The following is a 21270-nucleotide window of genomic DNA, read 5'->3' as shown; positions in this document are numbered from 1 at the left end:
TAAGCATGGGTAATAAAAGAATCACTACAGTTGAAATGAATGAGACCACCATATTATACAAGACTATCTAAGTGATAGACAAAATTCATCTACAACCTAAAGGTAATCACAAATGTCCATACCCATAGTGAGATTTGGATCTGCAGCCTGTTGGTTAGAGAGCATGTATGCTAACTTGGCCAAAGGCCAGAATGATCTAATAATGTCAAAAGTGCTTTAAACTAAAGATGCCAAGAAATTATATTCTTGGTTTAATCCTTCATCCAAGCATAAGCAAACAAAGTTTGCAGGTGAAGTAACTTCATGACTGGACTATTTGTATATAGAAGCTAAGGACTTCACATCACTTACTTTAGTATCCCATAATGCAAAGCACATATCCTTATGGACATGTATAATGGTATGCATTATGGGAAGGGTCACTGCTCAGATTGGTTTAGACTTGTATTATGGGATATTAGAGCCTCTGTAGCTCAGGCGGTATAGACAAATCTTTGATCTTTAATTGATAGTTTATTATTTCATTTACTTTACTTTAGAGATTTTTGTATCAAAAGTATCAATGGAATAGAAGTCGAACTAGTAATAGAATTAGAGAAATGCTCTATCACCCTGATTGGTGTTACTGAGATGAAGAATACAAATCTGGTGCAATACTGCTAAATAATAACTATAAATGCTATATTCAGATAATGTGATCAGGAAAAGGAAGGTGTGGCTATAGTATTCAACACTAAATACAAAGATAAAAACTTTTTGAATGACAACCAGTTTCAAGCTAGGAACTAGAGTGATGAAACTTATTTGTGCCTTTGGTCCCACAGAAGGTTCCAAATGTTAAGTTATTAGAGATGACAGGTAGAAACATGAAGAAAAGAAAAGCTGGTTCAGGTTCTAAACTGGAAACTAAAAAATTAATATCAGGCCTTCCACTCATTAGGAATCATGCATATACTAAGATGCAAGCTGAAACCACCTCAGAGGCATTACTAACTTTTTTGCACATTCTTTCAGCAACCCATGCCAATCTCCCATCCTGTCTGGCTAATGTTTCAAGCCAAGCCCATGTATTAGTTTTAATACCTCTAATCCATCTACTTGTATTCCTTTTGTCCAGTTCCTTCTCAGCATCCACAAAATTAATGGGTCTGCCCAGAATGTACACCTAACTTAAGTTTTTCCTGCCACAAGGGTGGCACTTGTGCATTTATCAGAACTGAGATACCATGTCAGAGATTTCACCCCCCCCATCTGCTTGATCTGCTTTAGCTCAAAATTTCTCTACCAAACCAGCCTGCCCTTTTTATATGCTGTCTCTATTACTCTCCAAACTCCATTAACCACTCTGACCTATCTCTCTAATGCTTGACTTTCTACAGCTGAAATATCCTAATAGTGATGATCATCACTATTAGGATATTTCATCACAGATCATTAATCTCCCTACCAGAATACCTTACAGTCCTCCCCAGTTTGCCAACACACTTGATGTCTTCCTAACAAGCTCCCCTTCTAAGTATGCTGTGGATGTCTGTTCTCCTCTTGGTAACTTAGATCACAACCTCAAATAAGTTTCTTTTGCCACAGAACAACCTTCACCACCAGTTCTCAGTCTTGTGTCCTTTTGCACAAGAGTGCCATGATTTCTGTTCCTCCTTCCTATGATCTGAATACTGCTTCAGTTCTCCTGAACCAAACATCTGCTGGGACTGAATAACAGAAATCATTCATCTGCCCCAGAACTAATACCTATCCCATATTGCTTCTTCAATCTATCCTATTCAATGGGCATCTACCCTACAGCCTGGAAACACACCCACACCCAGCCCATCCTAAAGAAAAAGTTGACCAACAAATTACCATCCAGTTGTTGGTTGACTTTTTCTGTTCTGTCTAAAATTATGGAGAAAGCAATCAACAGTCACTCCTGAACCACCTGAAGATCTACCGATTAATCAGTGACCAGCAAGATGGATTCCACTACTCTTGATCTTCTATAGTCAACCTTCTAGCTTTCACCAACCACCTTTGGACTCAAGCCATGGAAAAACTTGGAGAAACTCACATAATTGCTCTTAACATTTCAAAATCATTTGATCGATTTTTGGCAGACTGTCCTATGGTCTGCCCTCCACACTCTGTAACTAGATTGCCAACTTTCTCACTGGTTGCTTACTACATGCCATGGTGGCTAATTTCCTCAGATTTCCCCACCAATGCAGAAGTACCCCCAAGGGTTCTATTCTTTCACCCACTCTCTTCCTCTTGTATATAAATGACTTACTCTCACAGACTTCTGGTCCTATCCATAACTCTGCAGATAATAGTACACTCCATTACTCTTTTTAATTTAACAAATCTTGTAGTGCTCAAGTATTAGAATCCTCAAGATCCACCATGGCCAGTGTCCTGAACTCTGATCCCCTAGCTGTATCTTAATGGAGCAAGAACAACCTTGTAGACTTCATTGCCACCAAAACTCAGTCCTGTCTGATCTCTTGCAAGAAACATCTTGCATCCCTCTCCCTTACTTTCAATAATACCAGATATCCAAACAAGATATATGATCGTGTTTGGATATCTTGGTCCCTTCTTAGACTGACCTATACCTACAACCTTTTCTGGCACAAACACATTTCAACCACAACTTCTGCAGCTACCAAAAAAGCTTGGTGTATTTTTTCACACATGATACTACTACTTCACAGCTTCTAACTCTATAAAAATCTCAAATCTGCCCAACCGAGGAATATTGCTTCCATATTTGGGGTGGTTGTACCAAAATTCTCTCTAAGATTGCTTAATTCTATCCAGAAGAGGACAGTCTGGTTAATTAATGATCCTTCTCTCAACATCTACATCAATCCCTCTCTCAGAGAAGTTAATTTCTGATTTGTGTTTCCTCTCCAGATACATACTTTCATGGACAGTGCTCTGCTGAATTGGCCACTCTTATTCCTCCATTTTTCTCCAAAATCATTAGAACAAGAGCTACTGCTAATCAATACACTTTTACAATCCATCTTGAAACTCACCAAACCAACTTCACTGCCTCCTCTTTTATTCTATCTACTTCTGTTCTTTGGAATAACCTTCCCCAAAGAATACAACCTTCAGTTGTTCAAAGAATGTAAATGATTACTTATTTCTTTTTATCCTCTTGCTCCCACCCCTGCCACCACTGAACTGCTATAGGTCTTGTGATGTTTCATGTGTGGGTCAGATGTTGAAGAAAAAAAAGTGAACACTTAACAGCTCGGCTATTTTACAGGATAATTATGGAGGAATTTTCCTGCTGAGCGTTCCAGGTTAGATTTATGCAAGCATACTTGAGAAGAGGATAATTATTATGGGAAAAGAAACTAGGTAAAGAACAAGCTGGATTCAGGCCAAATAGGCATTGTCAGAATCAGATTTTCACTTAACACAAATACATGAGTAATCATGAATATATCAAGGAACTGTATTTATTATTATTAAATTAGACCTCCATGGTCAAAGGACTCATTGTATGAGGTCCTTTTAAGTTAACTTATGTTAAGTTATTAAAAAGTGGTATACGAGAGATGTGAGTCTTTAACCAGTGGTGTACCACAAGGATCAGTGCCTGGTCCACTTTTATTCAATCTGTATGTTAATGATATTTGGAAGGATTTGACAAGTGACATACAGCTATTTGCTGATGATGCAAAGATAGGTAGGGTAATCAGGAATGCTGCTGATTTGCAGTACTTGCAGAATGATTTGAATAGGATGGAATTGTGAGCATGGGAAAATGGATATCAGTTCAATGTCAGCAAATGCAAAGTCATGCACTTTGGTAATCAATGTCATATTATATTAGTAGGATTATGCTAGAAGAAACTGATCAGGCTAGGGATCTTGGAGTGTTAGTAGATAGCAAGGTGAAGTTTCAGGGGCCACGTAGCAAAGATTTCAAATACAACCTTAAAAGATAATTGTAATGCTGAAACGAATGTTCACATATAAAGATAGGGATTTCATTTTGCCTCTTTACACGGTCTTGATAAGGCTCACTTGGACTATTGTGCACAGTTCTGGTCTCCTGGTTTCTGTTGTGATTCTGATGTAGTGGAGACAGTGCAAAGGAGAGTTAAAAATTATATCAGGATTGTGGAATACTGATTATGAAGACAGATTGAGAATTTGTAGACTGCAGACATTAGCAAACAGGAGAAAGAGGGGTGATATGATTGAGACTACAAACTTCTGAAAGTTTGTAGTCTCAATTCATACAGGATTTCAGTTGATGGAATTTTTCAATTTATGGAGAGTGGGGAAAGGACAAGAGGGCATCCTTGGAATCTAAGAATGAATGCCGCTAAGAAGGGAGTGAGGACTAGATATTTCTCTCATCCATTCCAAGAATGGCAACCTATTCTTGGAATGGATTGCCATTGGATGTTGAGTGCAAGCATTGTGAATGAATTCAAGAATAAGTATGATAGCTTGTGCATGTAGTGTGTGATCCCCCTCGATGAGTCCCTGATTCCCTGGAAGGCTATCTTAATAATAATAAAGTTTTTTTGTTAAATTATTTAAGTTTTGTAGATCTGGAAAAGGTATATGACAAGTTGTTAAGGGAACCTTCAAAACACTAAACCTAAAGTAAACAGGATATTATACAGAGCATTAACAGTAAGAAGAAGTACAGGAAGATGGTTTGATGTAAAATCAGGTGTAAGAGGTGCACATTATCTCAGCTGTCATTCATTATCTGAATTAATGAATCACATTTTGAAGGAAAGTAGCATTAAACCTGATATCAGAATTGGAGATATTCAACTCTACTTTATGCAGAAATAGGAGTATTAGCACCTGATTTCAACCATCTCCTATTTTCACAAACTATGTGAAAGTGTTCTACAAAGAATCTCTGCTGTAATCAGTCCAAGGGTCCAATATTGTTCTTCAGAAATTGTTCAAAAATGTGTGAAAATATTGTTTACATTTATCGCAGTTGTTTCATATGATGTTTTTATATGATTAAATTTTGCATCCATCCATCTACTCACTCCATCAAAGTGTGTCCTGTCTCTTATGCTCTTATTTAGTGGTCTATACCATATACCACTAAATAGAAAGAAACAAAGTTTAAATGACCAAGTTATGTGCTGATATTACTATTAGTAACATATTGAATGGGCACTTAAGAATTTTATTTTGTTTTCAGATAGTTATATTTCTCATGTCATATTGAGCTGTCAAAATTTTAATTTATAAATTTGCATTCTAACTTTTGAATAAAAATGTCTTCAAGAATAAAGAATAAATTGCTTATTGTAGTAGAAACTACAATATCCTTTTAAACTTGAAAAGGAATCCATTATACCAACTATATTGCGAGTGAACTGTATATCTAAATATATTTTTCAAGAAAATGTGAATTGCATCTTATGATTGCAGAGCTAAACATGGTGGCATCCACCATAAATTTGGAGTTACATGTAGATGAATATTTGAATTCCTTAACTGAAATATTTAGGAAAAGAAATAAGTGACACAGCTATAATACCACAAAAAATGGAAAATTCTCACTAATACTGAAAATTTTCCTGAATTTTTTTTTCTTACTTTTTAAGATGTCTTTAGCTTGCACTGTTCATATTCAAGTAGCTAAGTTGTTTTTATTTTATTTTTGAATGTTTGCAGGCAAATAAATCTCTCAAGTTTCTTAGGACATATGGTGAGTCCCAAAATCCATTTTTTATGATGTTGGCTCCTCCTGCTCCACATGCACCATTTACTCCAGCACCACCTTATACCCATAACTTTGCCAATTCTTCAGCTCCAAGAACTCCAAACTTTAACATTGCAGGTGGAAAGGTAATGTATCCTCTTCCTAACAGAAATATTCATAATCCATAAAATTAGCTTTACTATCATTATACACTGGTGTCCAAAACCTAAGAAAAAATACTATTTCTGAAGATTATAACTGCAAAGTCAGACGAATCATCTTGTGGCAATTTGAATAACTGACAATTTGAAGTAGAATATGGGTACACATTCAAATTCTGCACAAAGGGATTACGTTGTAGCACTCAACAGGATAAAAGGCAAAAGACTGTGCTAAACAAATCATGTTTAAAGAAAGCTCTTTTTGTGAAGGAATAAAGTTGCAAATTTAGATGTCTTTTAATGTCTCAAAGACATTATCTAGATGAATTTACATGGAGAAGAATTATTGGAAAGCTTGAAGAAGGCTGCAGAATTACTGATATTGTCAGAGAGTTTGAATCTCACATAGTGTTGTATCCAGGTTCTGGGCAGCATTTCAAACCAATGGAATGTGTTCCAGACATTTGTGGTAGAGCAAGGGTTAGCAGAGCATGAAGACAGATTTTTGGTTATAACAGCAAAACGTAATATCAGTGGACCACAGCAGATCAGCTTCCAATTCTGCTTTATTCAAAATTATGCTGATATCTTGACAAACTGTGGCAAGATGTCTGTGATAACTAGGCCTATATACCCAAAGGCCTGCTGCATCCCTTTATCCACAGCTCATCTTAGAGCACATTTTCAGGTGTTGTAGCAGTAAAAATTGGACAAGACACCAGTAAGCTAATGTACTCTGCAGATGAGTCATTTTAATCTTTCCTCCAATTCTAGATGACACTTGATCTAGCGTGAAAGTGGTGCTACTTACTGTTGCAAGAATGTTCTTGAAAGGGATAGATATGGCAGTGTTTGCTGTCATGGTGTGGGGAGGCATTATGCTTAGTTGATGCACCGAGCTACAAGTGCTGAAAAAAAAGGAACTATGACTGTGAACAATATTGCAATGAAGTTCTTCAATGTCATGTTCAATTGTTTCGTGGTGCTGTAGGTGAAGAATTCATTTTTATGGATGACATTGTCATGCACATCCTACACAGGCATTGGAGATACTTCTGGGGACCGACATATTAATATTAATCGCATGGCCAGCATGCTTCCCAGATCTCAACCCTGTAGAACATTTTTGGGATGCAATAGAGAGATGCATTGCTACACGAAATTCCCCTCCAGAAACCAAAGAAGGCTTTATCTTTGCTCTGAAGGAGGTGTGGGTCAGTTTGCCTCAATAACTTCTGAATCATTTGATTCAGGAGTTATTGAGGCCCATCTTAGAACAAAGCATGGTACATCATTGTGAGAGCTGCACTGCAGTTTGCAGTTGACATATTCCATACTGAAATGTCTCTGCATAGTTTTCTGTGAGCACTGTACATTAATTCCTTAACTATGTCATTGGGAAATTTGTAACTTTTGCCAAAAATGTATTGTAATTTAATTTGTGTGAAATTAATAACACATTTTTTGTACAATATAATTTATTAATATGCTGGCAATAAATTATGGCCACATTTGGCTCTAGTCAGTAAAATGTTTTCATATACAGGTAAAAATATAAGTCAACCTTAGCTTTTGGACAGTAGTGTATGTTAATAGACTGCACATAGTATTATGTTGTCATTCACTAAGGGGTAATGTGTCCAGTGAAAGTAATCTTGTAGTCCTGAAAGTACTTCAGGTGCTAACTTTGTTTGCTTACACTTGGATAAAGAATAAAACCCAATATATATAATTAGTAGCATAGCCAAGTGAAAAAACTTCCATAATCTTGTATTCATTATTATTTACCTTTAGTTTGATGTGATGGTATAAGTTGTTAGCATTTATCAACGTTTATTTTATTTTATATATAAAAAAAAAAAGAAAAAAAGTCAGCTAATGCCTTTTTATTCCCGTATAGGGAATAGGCAGGGCGCAGTTTTAGCTCTATCTAACTTTTGAAGAATGAGTGGGCAATTCAATCTCCACTGGTAGCTAATCAGAGAGATAGCTGGCCCAAGCTATCACTAATTAAGTAGCCCACAGTGAATATACGGCTCAACAAGTGCCGCCATCTTGTGGTCCCTAACCCTAACACAATATTTTTAATGTCTGAAATAGTGTAGGTTCTACGGTCGATTTTCTTGAGTTTACAGGATGAAAAAAAACCTGCTTGCCGATGCCAGAGATAGACTAACTTGGGAACTGGTCAAAAAAAGGCTTAGTAAAAGTTCCTATAGTTGACTACTAGACTTGAACTCAAAGTCTATCTTTGGGTGGTTTAGTACTGAGGAGTGCAAAAAAAGCTTCCACTGAGGTATAGTTTTTTTTTTCTTTTCAATATGCAGTGCTTAATTTTTGTATTTAATTATCAGCAATGTAATTAAATGCTTACTTCACTAGCACTTTTAATATATTCAAAATGAATGCCCCTTATTAGAATCCTGAGAAGAAAAATAAATTTATAAATGTTTTAAAAATTAAATTTTGATTATGCTCAACGAGGAATTATAAAATTGCTCCCTCTTAATGTTGTTTTCACTGTCTGTAGTATATTCAATTTCAAAGCCAAAAGACCAAGAGACAAACAGTTGATGTATTGGTGTCATAAAGGAAACGTTTCGTTGCTGGAAAGTCTATATCCATTTTGATTTAACTTTTTAATATGGCAAATCTTCTTCACAAGAATGTTGTTTACAGCATTAGATCTTTTAATATCCTTTTTTGTTTTTGGAATTCTGCCATAATTGGAATACTGTTTCTTAATTTCAATGTATTTTCTTCACTGCAAAGCAGATTTTTCATAGAAATTGTATTTTTCTCTGAAAAATACAATTTCTGTGAAATAGTAAAACTCTTCAGGTTGTTTTTGGAACTGTTTTCTTACCTCTGCTCTGATGCATTATTTTCCAAATCTATACTCTTAAGATGCATCAATTTAGGAAATAACCAGGTCTGATGGAGCAAAGTCCAGGTTGTACAGAGAGAATGTTTCACAACTTTGTTCACTTCTGCAGCTCAAAGAGATCGATTTGAAGTTGTGGAATATCCTGTATATGGCCCAGATTTGACTCCATCAGACTTCTGATTATTTTCTATCCTGCAGCAAAACTGCTTCTGCTTATAAAAAAAGAAGGTATGGCCAGGGGTTCCACACCTTTCACCCTGTACATAGCTTTTATATGTAACATTTTGAGCAATAAGCTCTAGATTCAGTTACTTTAAAACCCAAAGTTTGGCTAAGATATGTTGAGGACATATTTGCCATTTGGCTCCCTGGCTGCCAAACTTTAAACAGTTTTCTCAGTCACCTAAACCAACAACACAGATATGTTCAGTTCACCAGTGAAATTGAGAAAATAACACACTTCCTTTTCTGAATACACTTGCTTGTTACATATCTTCATTTAGGCTGTCTATCCTTCACTGTTTAATGTAATCCCCCCACCACATACAAACTCATACCACCACCCTACACAGAAACTAGATGTTATTAGCACCCTCAAATCCAGAGCGTTAACAATTTGCTGTGATGAACAGGCCGTGAAAAATGAATTTGAAATAATAAGTAAAACATTTATAAACAAAATGGCTATAACAGAAAAACAACCTAGAATCCATCACAGAAATACAATTAAAAATAAAAAAAGTTTACAGTAGGGTCTTCCCTTATATATACAGGGTGGTTCAAAATTCCATGTACAAACTTTGAGGGGAGGTAGAACATCAAAATCAACCATATTCACATAGGAAAGCATGACCAGAAATGCCACCGGAAAGTACTAACAGGGACACAAAGATACAGAAATAACACAAGGCAGTATGTAGTGTAAAAAACTTTATTAGACGTAACTGAACAGTTCAATAGTAGTTGGATACATAATATGGTAAATGAGGTGCATATCTACCATCTCATTGTTTGTAAAACGACACATGTTCTTCATACAACGTCGAAAGCTTGAATGAGGAAGCCCTAATTGCTCACCTGGAGCACTGGTGCCAGCTATCACTTTCAGGTAGCATTTCCGGTCATGCTTTCCTATATGAATATGGTTGATTTTGATGTTCTCTACCTCCCCTCAAAGTTTGTATGTGGAATTTTGAACCACCCTATATATATGTGTGTGTGTGTGTGTGTGTGTGTGTGTGTGTGTGTGTGTGTGTGTGTGTGTGTTTATAGATTGATTTACTCAGTTTGAGTACATGTTATTTAGTATTTAATGAATAGAACACCAAGAATTAAAAAATAAAAGCAGATTTTATCTGCACGACTAGTTTCGTCTTTCACAGACTTCTTCAGGTGCAAAAAACATAGAAATAACCAGCAAGATAACTTTACAGGAACTGGCTCTACAAAAAACAGTACAAAAAAGTGTTAGCAAATATTTGTTAGGGTTCAGGCCTTGATAAGTTTAAAAACGAACTATCTCTAACTGTATTATTAGGCATACTCGTGCGTGTGTTTAAGATCTTGAGCACGTCGATATTGGATAGCAGAACAGTGACAACCTGACAAGTTGTAAATAAGGTTACTGTTGATATGTACAGGGTTAAGGATTATTTCTTTTGATTCTGTTGTTTTCCTTTCTATTTCATCGTAACAATTGATGAATGTTATTTGACTTTTCCCCAGAGAACTGGATGTGTGAGCCCTTCTTTGTTTGAATTTTTGGAAAACAAAACATGGCTAGATAAAGCACTGGCTCATGTCCTCTTGTAATTTATGTCTCTTTGATGTTCCTCAATGTGAAGTTCAATTGATTTTTCCATCTGGCCAAAGTATGATTTACCACAATTGCAGAAAATCTGGTAGATGCCAGGATATTTGAAGTTATGTCTAGTCTTCGGCCGCCTTAAAAGGGAATGTAGCTTTGGTAGTGTCGTGAAGAAAGTCCGTATGTTATATTTTCTTAGAATCTTCACCAATTTTGGTGTGACAGAGCTGATGTAAGGAATAGAAATGTTCCCTTTAAAAATTGTATCTTCATTGCGGCGAGGGAGAGGATTGAAAAGGAGTTTGTTGATAGTCTTCATTGATTAGCCATTTAGTTGAAATGTAGTTAGAAGGAGATTGAGTTTATAGTTAAGTTCTTCATCAGAAAGAAGCGAGAGCCTGATGTCCAAGTGTAGAAATAACCCCGAATTTTTTGTGCAGAATAGTGGTGGGAGTGAGTCTGAAGATACCTCTAAGTATGGGTAGGTTTTCTGTAAATGGAAATCTTGAATTTACCTGCTGAATGGGTCAGTTTGACATCCAGAAAAGACAGAAAATCGTTGACTTCCAACTCAGCTGTAAACTTTGTTAGGATGTATATTATTCAGGTGGTTGTGGAAGTTCTGGAGGAGTTCAAGGCCATGTTCCCAAATTAAAAAGATGTCGTCAATGTAACATTTCCAAATCTTTGGTTTTAAAGGAAAGGATGAGATAGTCTTTTCTTCCAAATCTTCCAGGTAGATGTTAGCAAGTACTGGAGATGAGAGTTTCACATAGCTAGCCCCGAATTTTGTTTGTAGATTGTGTTCTCAAATTTAAAGTATCCGGAAATTAAAACAGTGCATCAATAAGGCTACGATCTTCTTAGATACTTTGTCTTTTAATAGTGAAAGAACTTCCTCTGTAAGAACATTTGTAAATAAGGAAATTATGTCGAAACTGGTCATGATTTCTGTGTTTAGATGGTGATATCTTCATATATATATCATCATCATCAAATTCCTGCCATGTACTCTCAAGTGGTGTACATATGGATAGGATATGATAGTACTACATGAAAAATTTACATCATTACTAACTTCCTATCTACAATTTTCCTCCAAATCAGTCTGTTACTTGTCAAGACTCCAATAATATCATTATCAGATCTTATATTTCTATCGTCTAAGGCACTTTGTACAGTATCAATCCACCTATATCTTGATCTTCCTCTGGGTCGTTTTCCTGCCACACTGGCAAAGAACACTTGTTTTGCATCTTTCCTCGCCAATTCTATTTAAGTGACCTTACCACCTGAGATTAGCTCTGCTAACGCATTCCTGGATGCTGACAATGTCAAGTTCTTTCCTAATATCCTCATTTTTAATATGATATTGCCATTGATGCCATCTGTTCACACCTATAATCTTTCTCAGGACTCTCATATCTGTGGTCTCTAGTCTTTGGTCAAGTGTTTTACTTCTGACCCAGCTCTCAGATCTATAAGTTAAAACTGGTTTGAACACTGTCTTGTATACAGCTAATTTAGTGTTCCGACACTAATTTCTCTCTTGTTCCTTATGAATTGATTCAATTGACTTCCTACCATACAAACTTTGTTGATTCTGTTGTCTATTTCCATATTTAATTTACCATCTTCAGTAAAAATCATGCCTAAGTAGCTGAAATGTTTTACTTGTTCCACAGGTTCTCCGTCCACAAAGCAGTTGACATTTTTAACGATTCTGCTTATTTTCATTGCCTTTGTCTTTTTATTGCTGACTTTCATACCATATCTATTACAACAGTTATTCAATTTAGTCAGGGAATCTTGCAGACTTATAGCGGATTTATTTAGAAATATAACATCGTCCGCATAAAGCAAAGAGCTGACATTAACATCTCCAATTTTGATATCATGTTTAATACCACTTTCCTTCATAATGTGGATAATGAATATAAATAACGAATAACAGAGGGAATAATGTACATCCTTTAAACCATTTTCCTGTACTTCCTTCAATTCTAACTGCTGACTTACAACTCAAATAAAGACTAAGTTGATATATGCCCCCATTGACACCATATAACTGTAGCATATTGAATAGCTTCTCTCTTGGCACCTTGTCATATGCCTTTTCCAAATCGACAAAACTTAAATATAGATCTTTGTTATATTCCCATGCTTTCTCAACTATTTGTCGTAAAAGTGAAGATCTGATCCTAACAGCCTCTATTTGGCCTGAATCCAGCTTGTTCTTCACCAAGCTTTTCTTCCACAATTCTTCTCAACCATTTCTCAAGTATACTTGCATAAATCTTGCCAGGAACACTCAGTAGGGAAATACCTCTGTAATTCTCACATTCAGTTTTATTTCCCTTTTTATATATGGGTACTATGAGAACTCGACTCCAATCATTGGAATTCGTCCCTCTGTCCAGGCTTTCTGAACTATGCAGTGCAGCCACTGTAAGACTTTTATACCACCATACTTCAGCATTTCTATTCGAATTTCATCTACTCCTGCTGCCTTTCCACATTTCAAGCTTTTGCCTTTCCATATTTTAAATATATATATATATATATATATATGGGAATATCTGATAGAGTAGGCAATACATTAAAATACAACAGAAATAAATAAATAATAAAAAATACAACATTAATGCCATGTTTTAAACCACCAATAAAAATGAAAAGCATACTCATCTCTTCTAAAGGTCTCCATTCCTTTCATTGTGCATCTAAGTATATATCAGACCTGTTGTACCTGTAACCTACTATGCATAGGGGATACTGGTTGTACAATCCCAAAATGCATAATGGAGAAAAGAAGAACATGACATGTCAGGTTCCTTTGTCATGGAAAAGCAGGCCTTTCTGACCATGCACTTGAAATGTGCTATCAGAACAAGGAATCAATTGGAAAGGCACCCAATCCTTGCATCTAACCAAAATATGGTACAAAAATAAATTCAAGGAAGTGTGTGAAATACAGTTCTTAGGAACCAAATCAACAAAAAAGGACAAGTTAAAACTCCCTAGGGTTTGGATAGCTCATCTACACCCACATAGCATCTGGAAAAAGAAGTAGTTCCACATCTTTTCAAGCAGGTCCCACATATTCTATACCTGAAGAAAAGAAATTTATTTGGAAAATGATACATTATTATTATCTGAGAGTAACACATATTATCTGTGTGACTCTCAGACAAAAGAAATTAAAAATAACAGGAAACTAATAACTGCTGATGTAGCTTTACCAACATATTTGAATTTTGTTTCTAATTTTATTTATTTTTTCCACCAGTGGTCAGGTTATGGTTAACAGTTAACCAAAGCAGTTATTCTCAGTCTACTGTTGTACTGTATTTACTTTACAAAAAAAGAAATGAAAAAGTTTCACATATAGTTCGCACACGAAAAAAATTTAAAACTTTCAGAAATAGATAATGAATTGTTATTACAGTTTCAGATATTTTGGAAGAATTCAGTTGAAGGGAATTAGCATTTCAACTCAAAAATCTTCGGTTTGCATTTTCCGTTGAGTTGCACGATCTTTTGTTAATACCACACCAATCATATGCATAGAGATGGAAGGAACCAGTAGAAGAAATGTGGGAATGAGAGCATTGACTTCTGCTCGATCTTGGATTTAATGGGGGGTGGGGATTAAGATTAAGAGATCATCATTAGAACGGTTGTGCAACTGGTTTTTGTGAGCCTGGGACATTTTGTTGCTAATGATTCAAATATATTGCATGATGAAGGCTGATCACATAAATAACGGTGATAATTAAAATTTAAATGCATTCATTTTATAAATAATGTGAGCAATTATAAATTATAATGAATACTGAGGATTTAATTATAAATGTCGATTTCATTTTTTCCTGAAAAACTAGTTTATGAAAATCCCTGCATGTATCTCACACCACAATTTTTTAACTTTAATTTGGGGCAAACAAGTGAGAGTTATATTTGAGAGTAAATACAGTATATATCAGTGTAGCTTGTGATCCAGTGTATGTATATATGTACTCCTGATAATGGACTTGGTACAAAGGTAAAATATTGAATTTTATTTTAATATAATTAAATTTCTATAGCACAGTAGCACATCTCCATAATTATTCATAATGATTACAGAATTCCTTGTTTGTGTGGTTTTCCCTACATAGGTAACACTTCAACAAGTTTTGAAGTAAAGAACAAATGTCTTAGCAATGTGGCTTATAACAGAGAAGAAAAATCAGGGCTGGCTTACCACTCTTTCAAAACATCATGATATTGAATGAGACAAAGTCTTTATATCATTTGTTAAAGAAAACTTTCTCATTCAACAAAAAACCAAAAAATTATCTTAAATGATATCTGGAAATCAGTGGAAAAAAAAATTTTCACTATAATGCTTTGGAAAGAAGTCATGTACGATGCACCTTTCCCTATTCGCAAGGTGTATTGTGCCATGTAACGAGTTGTATTTGTAGCCAGTATAAATTGGAGGAACATGATTCTCACAAGTCAATGCAACTGTGTCCGGTTGAAATTGCTGCAAGAAGGGAACTGACAGAGTTTGAAAGGGGAATTGTGATAGGTCTGCCATGCTGCAGACCTATCTGTTCTGCAAATTGTTGACAAATTGGGCCATTCCAGGTCAACAAACAGTGATACTATATTGAGATGGAAGCACAGAGAGTCAGCCGCAAGTGCTGCCTGCAGTGGATGAACCACCACACTCATTGAACATGACCGTAGGGTGCTACGAAGGATAATATGTAAAAACTGATATTTGTTGGCCAACATGTTAAATGCGGAGTTCCAGACATCAACTGGAACATGAATCTGCACGTAAACATTCAGAACATAGACTTACAACATGGGTTTCCATGGTAGGACCACAACATGCAAGCCCCAGATTACCTGAACCAACATGCAGCATCGTCCATCGTCTTCAGTGGTGCAAAGAGAGTGTACAGTGGGACATGGAAGCTTGGAAAGTTGTGTTATGGAGCAATGAATCATGCTGCATCCTCTACCGAGCAGATTTATAAAGCTTTATAAATTTATTTATAAAACTTAAAGCTTTATAAGTACCACCAAGCTGAGGCAGCCACATTCTAAGGAATTCCACCTTGCAAGAACATCATGCATAAGTTATTGTTTAACCCTTTATTGCTATGGAGGTCACTGAAGAGTACATTAAGCAAATCATGCTGAGTTCAAAAAAAGGTAACAATGTTGCTAACACTAAAAATGTGCAAGAAGTGTATGGCGATAATGTTTTGAATGTGTGAACGTGCCAGCAATAGTTCCAAAAATTTTGACAAGGGGACTTTAGCTTGAAAGACTCCTATCACTCTGGATGCCCTGTCTCTTTTGATAATAATATGCTGGAAGCCACTATTGCAAGAATTGCCAATGCAGCTGTTGAAGACTTAGCAAAAGATCTTAATTTGTTGTCATCAACCATCCATCGGCATTTGCAAGAACTTGGAATAGTATCTAAGCTTGGTAAGTAGGTTCCTCATGAACTGATGAACAACAATTGAAGAGAGCGCATGAACATCTGCACTGCTCTTTATTTTTGAGAGGTTCAATCTCCATTTTGGAGTCATGTAGTTACCAGTGATGAAAAGTGGATACTTTATAAGAATGTTAAGTGCCAAAGGCAGTGGGTCCATTCAGGAGAACAGGCTAAACCTCAGCCAAAATAAGACCTTCACCTCAGAAGGTTTGGTTAAGCGTTTGGTGGGATATGGCTGGTATTATACACTTTGAACTCTTGCCACAAAACCAAACAATCACAACTGAATTATACTGTTGTGATTGTTTGGTGTGTTCTCTGGTCACTCAAAAAGGTATTGTTTTTTGCCATGATAACGCAAGCCCTCATTGTGCAAGAATCAACTGTACCAAGATTGAGGAACTCAGCTGGGAAAAGCTTCCACATCCTCCATATTCTCCTGATCTTGCACTTTAGATTACCACTTATTTCAAAGTTTGCAACATTTCATTAATGAAAGACAATACAATACATTAGAGGCACTGAAATTAAGCCTATGTGACTTCTTTGCTTCCAAACCTCCTGTTCTATAAAAATGGCATTATGAAGCTTTCACAACACTTATTGATTCAAATGTAGAATATATTTACTTGATTAAATTAGCAAGTGATTTATCTTTTATATTCTTTCAAAACTTAATGCTAAAAATGGCATTACTTTTGGGATGACCTAATATACAAGGACTGTCTGAAAAGTTCGGTGAATGAGTCTCTGGATAGTCTGACTATCCAGAGACTCATTGAGAAGCACCACCTAGCGTGGAGTACACGTGACCATTATGGTAAACCCACTGTGGGCAGTCGAACATAGTCAGTGTGAGAGGTTGGGTCACAGTGCAATGGAGCAACGAGTGAACATCAAGTTCTGTTACAAATTGGGGAAAACAGCAACAGAGACGCATGAAATGCCGGTGCAAGTGTACGGGATGGAAGGCGTGAGCAGAAAATGTGTTTACGACTGGCTCAAATGCTTTTGCAATGGGAAGGAAACGACTGAGGATGAGCCACGTTTGGGTCAGCTGTTGACAAGCAGAACCCCAGACATGATCGAGCGAGTGCGACAAATGCTGGCATGAGATCGGCGACTGACTCTACGATTGCTGCCAGAGGAATTGGGCATTAGCAAGGACACAGTGCGCACTATCATCTGCGAAGATTTGGGAAAGCAGACGATCTGTTCCCGGTTTGTGCTGCACAAGCCGACTGATGAACAGAAAGCAAAATGGATGGAAACCTCTGGAGATATATTTACCATGTGTGACCAGGATCCATCCTTTCTGCGAACCATCGTCACAGGAGATGAGACATGGTGCTACCAGTTCAATCTGGAATCTAAGCAGCAATCGATGGAATACCATTCACCGTCTTCCCTGCGACCCAAAAAGAGTCGCCTGCAAAAATCTCAGGATGAGAGATAGATGTAGAAAATTTTAACTTGAGTATATATTATGTATTCAAGATACCAAGTAATTTTATATGAACTTGGTTTTTAATCCTATTTCCCAAGAAGCAAACAGACAAGAAAGTAAAGTTTGCGCCTGCAAGTACTGCAAGTCTAAGGCAACTGATCCCTAAGGTAGTGCCAGTCGAGGCAACTCCTGGTAAAGGTGGATAAAGCTCTGATCCCTATTTCTATATCTATCTCTCATCCTGAGATTTTATTTATAAGGTTAAAACACCTTGTGGCAACTTGTTTTGGTAAAATACATAATGAGCTCTGCATTACTTCACTCTTAGCATTTCAGGTCTGGCTCCCACTGACGAGACCTCAACAAAGGTCGAAACCGGTATGGGTAGTGACTATTGCCTTTAATGTTTAGCATATACATCTCTGCAAGGGGGTTGTGCTTTACATTAGAGGAAAAATACTAAGAATAGTGATCAGATCTTTATCCACCTTTACCACGAGTTGCCTCGACTGGCACTAACTTAGGGATCAATTGCCTTAGCCTTGCAGTACTTGCAGGCGCAAACTTTACTTTCTTGTCTGTTTGCTTCTTGGGAAATAGGATTAAAAACCAAGTTCATATAAAATTACTTGGTATCTTGAATATATATATATATATATATATATATATGCAATTAATTTTTTAACTTGGGGATACTGTATATAAGGGTTACCAAGTAATTTTATAAGCTTGGTTATTTAACTCCTAATCCCAAGTAAGCAAACAGTTAAGTTTGCACCTGAAACATAGTTCAAGTCTAAAGATGGTACAACACCAGGGCTACTCATTGTAAAGGTGGGTAAAGCTCTGATCACTATTCTTAGTATTTCCCATAATGTAAAGCGCATCTCACTAGAAGATGTATACTGCAATTCATTATGGGTGGGATCACTACCCAGACCGGTTTCAACCTTTTTTGAGGTCTCCTCAGTGAGTAGCTAGACCCTAAAGTTGATAAGGCTCTGTATTACTAAAACCTTGGTATTTAGGATCTAGCTACTCACTGAGGAGACCTCAAAAAAAGGTTGAAACCAGTCTTGGGTAGTGACCCCACCCATAATGTATTGCAGTATACATCTTCTAGTGAGATGTGCTTTACATTATGGGAAATACTAAGAATAATGATCTGAGCTTTACCCACCTTTGCAATGAGTAGCCCTGGTGTTGTACCATCTTTAGACTTGAACTATGTTTCAGGTGCAAACTTAACTGTTTGCTTACTTGGGATTAGGAGTTAAATAACCAAGCTTATAAAATTACTTGGTAACCCTAATATATATATATATATATATATATATATATATATATATTCATGTATAAAATTGGTTATTATTTTATGATATAACAGCATACCATTCACAGTTAAAAGTTTAACGATATATACCATGCTTCATTTAAATATCTGTATGAATTGTGTTGTTCAATTTTTCCTCACTTGATATAGTTTCAATTTGGCTGAGATCGTCAAGGTGTTTTAATTTTATTTATATATTTCTGAATACACATATATTATCTTAATGTTTTATTCATTTCTTATAATTGAATAATCTAGCAAAAAAATAAAATAAAAAAACAACCTTCATTTGCTTTTTATTTTAGACAAAACACTGGCTTTTGAGACAACCACCTAGTCCTCTTCCTAAATTTGTGATTAATGAGATTGACTCAGTATTTAGAAACAGGTTAGTAAGGATAAGAACTACATTAAAAATTACTAATAAAATTCTTTAATCAATATTTACTAGCTGTGGATTTAAGAAGATTTGATCCTGGTTCACTGACATATAGAAGGGAAAAAAAGTACTATATAAAAAATACCATGTAAAAATCATAGATTTTTTTACACAATATTTCTACATAAGAGTAAGAAAGCTAATACAGTGGGTGATGGTTTTATATAAAGTTTCTATATAGATGAATTTCTGTGGAAATGAAACTCCTTCAGTTTCTTTTCGTTATTTATCAAGGATCAAGTGCTCTGCCACTAATGTTCAAAAAATTTAAAAGAAGGAATAAGAAAAAGAAAGTCTTCTGGGAAATGTTCATCACAGAATGAAAGAAAGTGTGTCTGATAAGAGACATTACTCGGATTTATGCACAAGCAATAAATAAAGTATACTCTGAACTCACTAGCATACCAGACTTTTTGAAGCGTCCTGGAATGTGTTTCATAATGTTTTGTCAGTTGTCTTTCTGTATGCTTACTGTTTGTAAATAAAATTTTGAAGCTATCCACATTATTTGTGTTTACCCTGTGTACTCCTTCAGAACATTACCATATATGTATTTTTTCCAGTCTTCCCTGACTTTCATATAGACATTTCTATGTAAAACTTGTCTTTCTTACATTTTTCTGTATGTTTTCTTAGGATAGATTATGATGATTTATTTGCAAGGAACTCTATATTGATTTTTTTTTCTTTTTTTTGGATTATGGCTCTTACTGTTTGAGTCCTGAGAAACCTTTTATGAAGTTATCTGGAAGGTAGAAAAACTACCTTCAAATATGTTTTAACAGATTTTGCCATCTGAAGTTTTAGTTCTTGCTTTCAAACTATTTTTAGAGTGAAATGTTTTCTTAATGCTTATATATTCCTATTTTCATTTCGTTTCTGAGAATAGTTTTTTAGCTTTGATTCTTTTAAAACTTTCTTATACATTTTTCTTATTAATGTGATATTACTTTTTATCCTGCTTAAAATTAGACATGATCCCTTGCAGTAGCTGCCCGTGAAGCTTTAAGTGGGGGTGCTGCCTATACAAAATAATTAAAAAAAAATTCTTTTTTTCCTAATCAGTAACCAATTTATTAATAAATAAATCTACAGATTTATTTATTAATAAATTGGTTACTGATTAGGAAAAAAAGAATTTTTTTAAAATTATCTTGTATAGGCAGCACCCCCACTTAAAGCTTCCCAGGCCGCCACTGATCCCTTGACATTTCAAATCCTCTATGCACTCATCAGAACTAATCTAAAGATATCACATTCGACAATAATGTAATCATTTAGGCTTTTCTTTGAGTGTTCTCTAAATAATGGTAATAATGACTAGTCGATGTCAAGAGCAGAAAATTATAGGTATTTATCATTATTATTAGTTTAGACCTTTTCTTCAAATCTTCCCAAAACATTTCTCTAAGGTCTGGTTTCATTTCTTATTCTGCTGCTAGGTTTCCAACAAGAATCAATTTTTTTTTTTCTTTATGTGAGTTGTCATTTCTAGTCATTGAAAATATTCTTCTGCTCTATTATTGATGCCTTCAGGATCCATAGACATGAATAAGTCACTGTAATATGTTGAAATTATTCCTTCTCACTCTACTTGAAATTGCCTTTCAAATGAAGTTCATCTTTGTGGTTAGGGTTAATGAGATAGAGGAGATAAAATACTGCAGTGATGACAAGGACCTTACAAGTCCTAAAAAGAAAAGTAGTTGTACCACTCTATAAGATATTGGTTATGCAGCATTTGATTGGGCACTGATCATGTTTAGACTTTTTAGTTGTCTGGATTTCAAGATGAGACACCAAAGAAGAAAAGAAACTATATCAAACTATGGATTGTTGGCTGTGAGAATAAACTGAAATTTCAAAAACATACATATGATAAACATGCAGAAGCTGTTCAGAGGGTAGCAAGTGACAGTGGAATGAGATATTGTCTTTAGAAATTGCACAACACAAGACTGTTGTTAATAAAGTGGGGTGATTGGGGAA

The 21270-nt window shown here is 35.6% G+C and overlaps 1 protein-coding gene across 1 annotated transcript in view; it reads left to right on the top strand.

The window, feature by feature from the left end:
- LOC150100717 (N-acetylglucosamine-6-sulfatase-like) overlaps positions 1–21270 on the top strand; it is a 147580-nt gene that overhangs the window by 56383 nt on the left and 69927 nt on the right. The window contains exons 6-7 of the mRNA XM_090401336.1: positions 5674–5847; positions 19148–19230. Coding sequence (XP_090257462.1) covers positions 5674–5847; positions 19148–19230 — 257 coding nt within the window. The remainder of the gene's footprint in view (positions 1–5673; positions 5848–19147; positions 19231–21270) is intronic.

This window comes from Typopeltis vanoorti, chromosome 12 (genome assembly GCF_054136105.1).
Source record: "Typopeltis vanoorti isolate ZY-2024b chromosome 12, IOZ_Tvanoo_1.0, whole genome shotgun sequence".
In the NCBI taxonomy this organism is placed as follows: domain Eukaryota; kingdom Metazoa; phylum Arthropoda; class Arachnida; order Uropygi; family Thelyphonidae; genus Typopeltis; species Typopeltis vanoorti.
The sequence above is the reverse complement of the archived record's forward strand: the minus strand, read 5'-3'. Positions and strand labels throughout refer to the sequence as shown.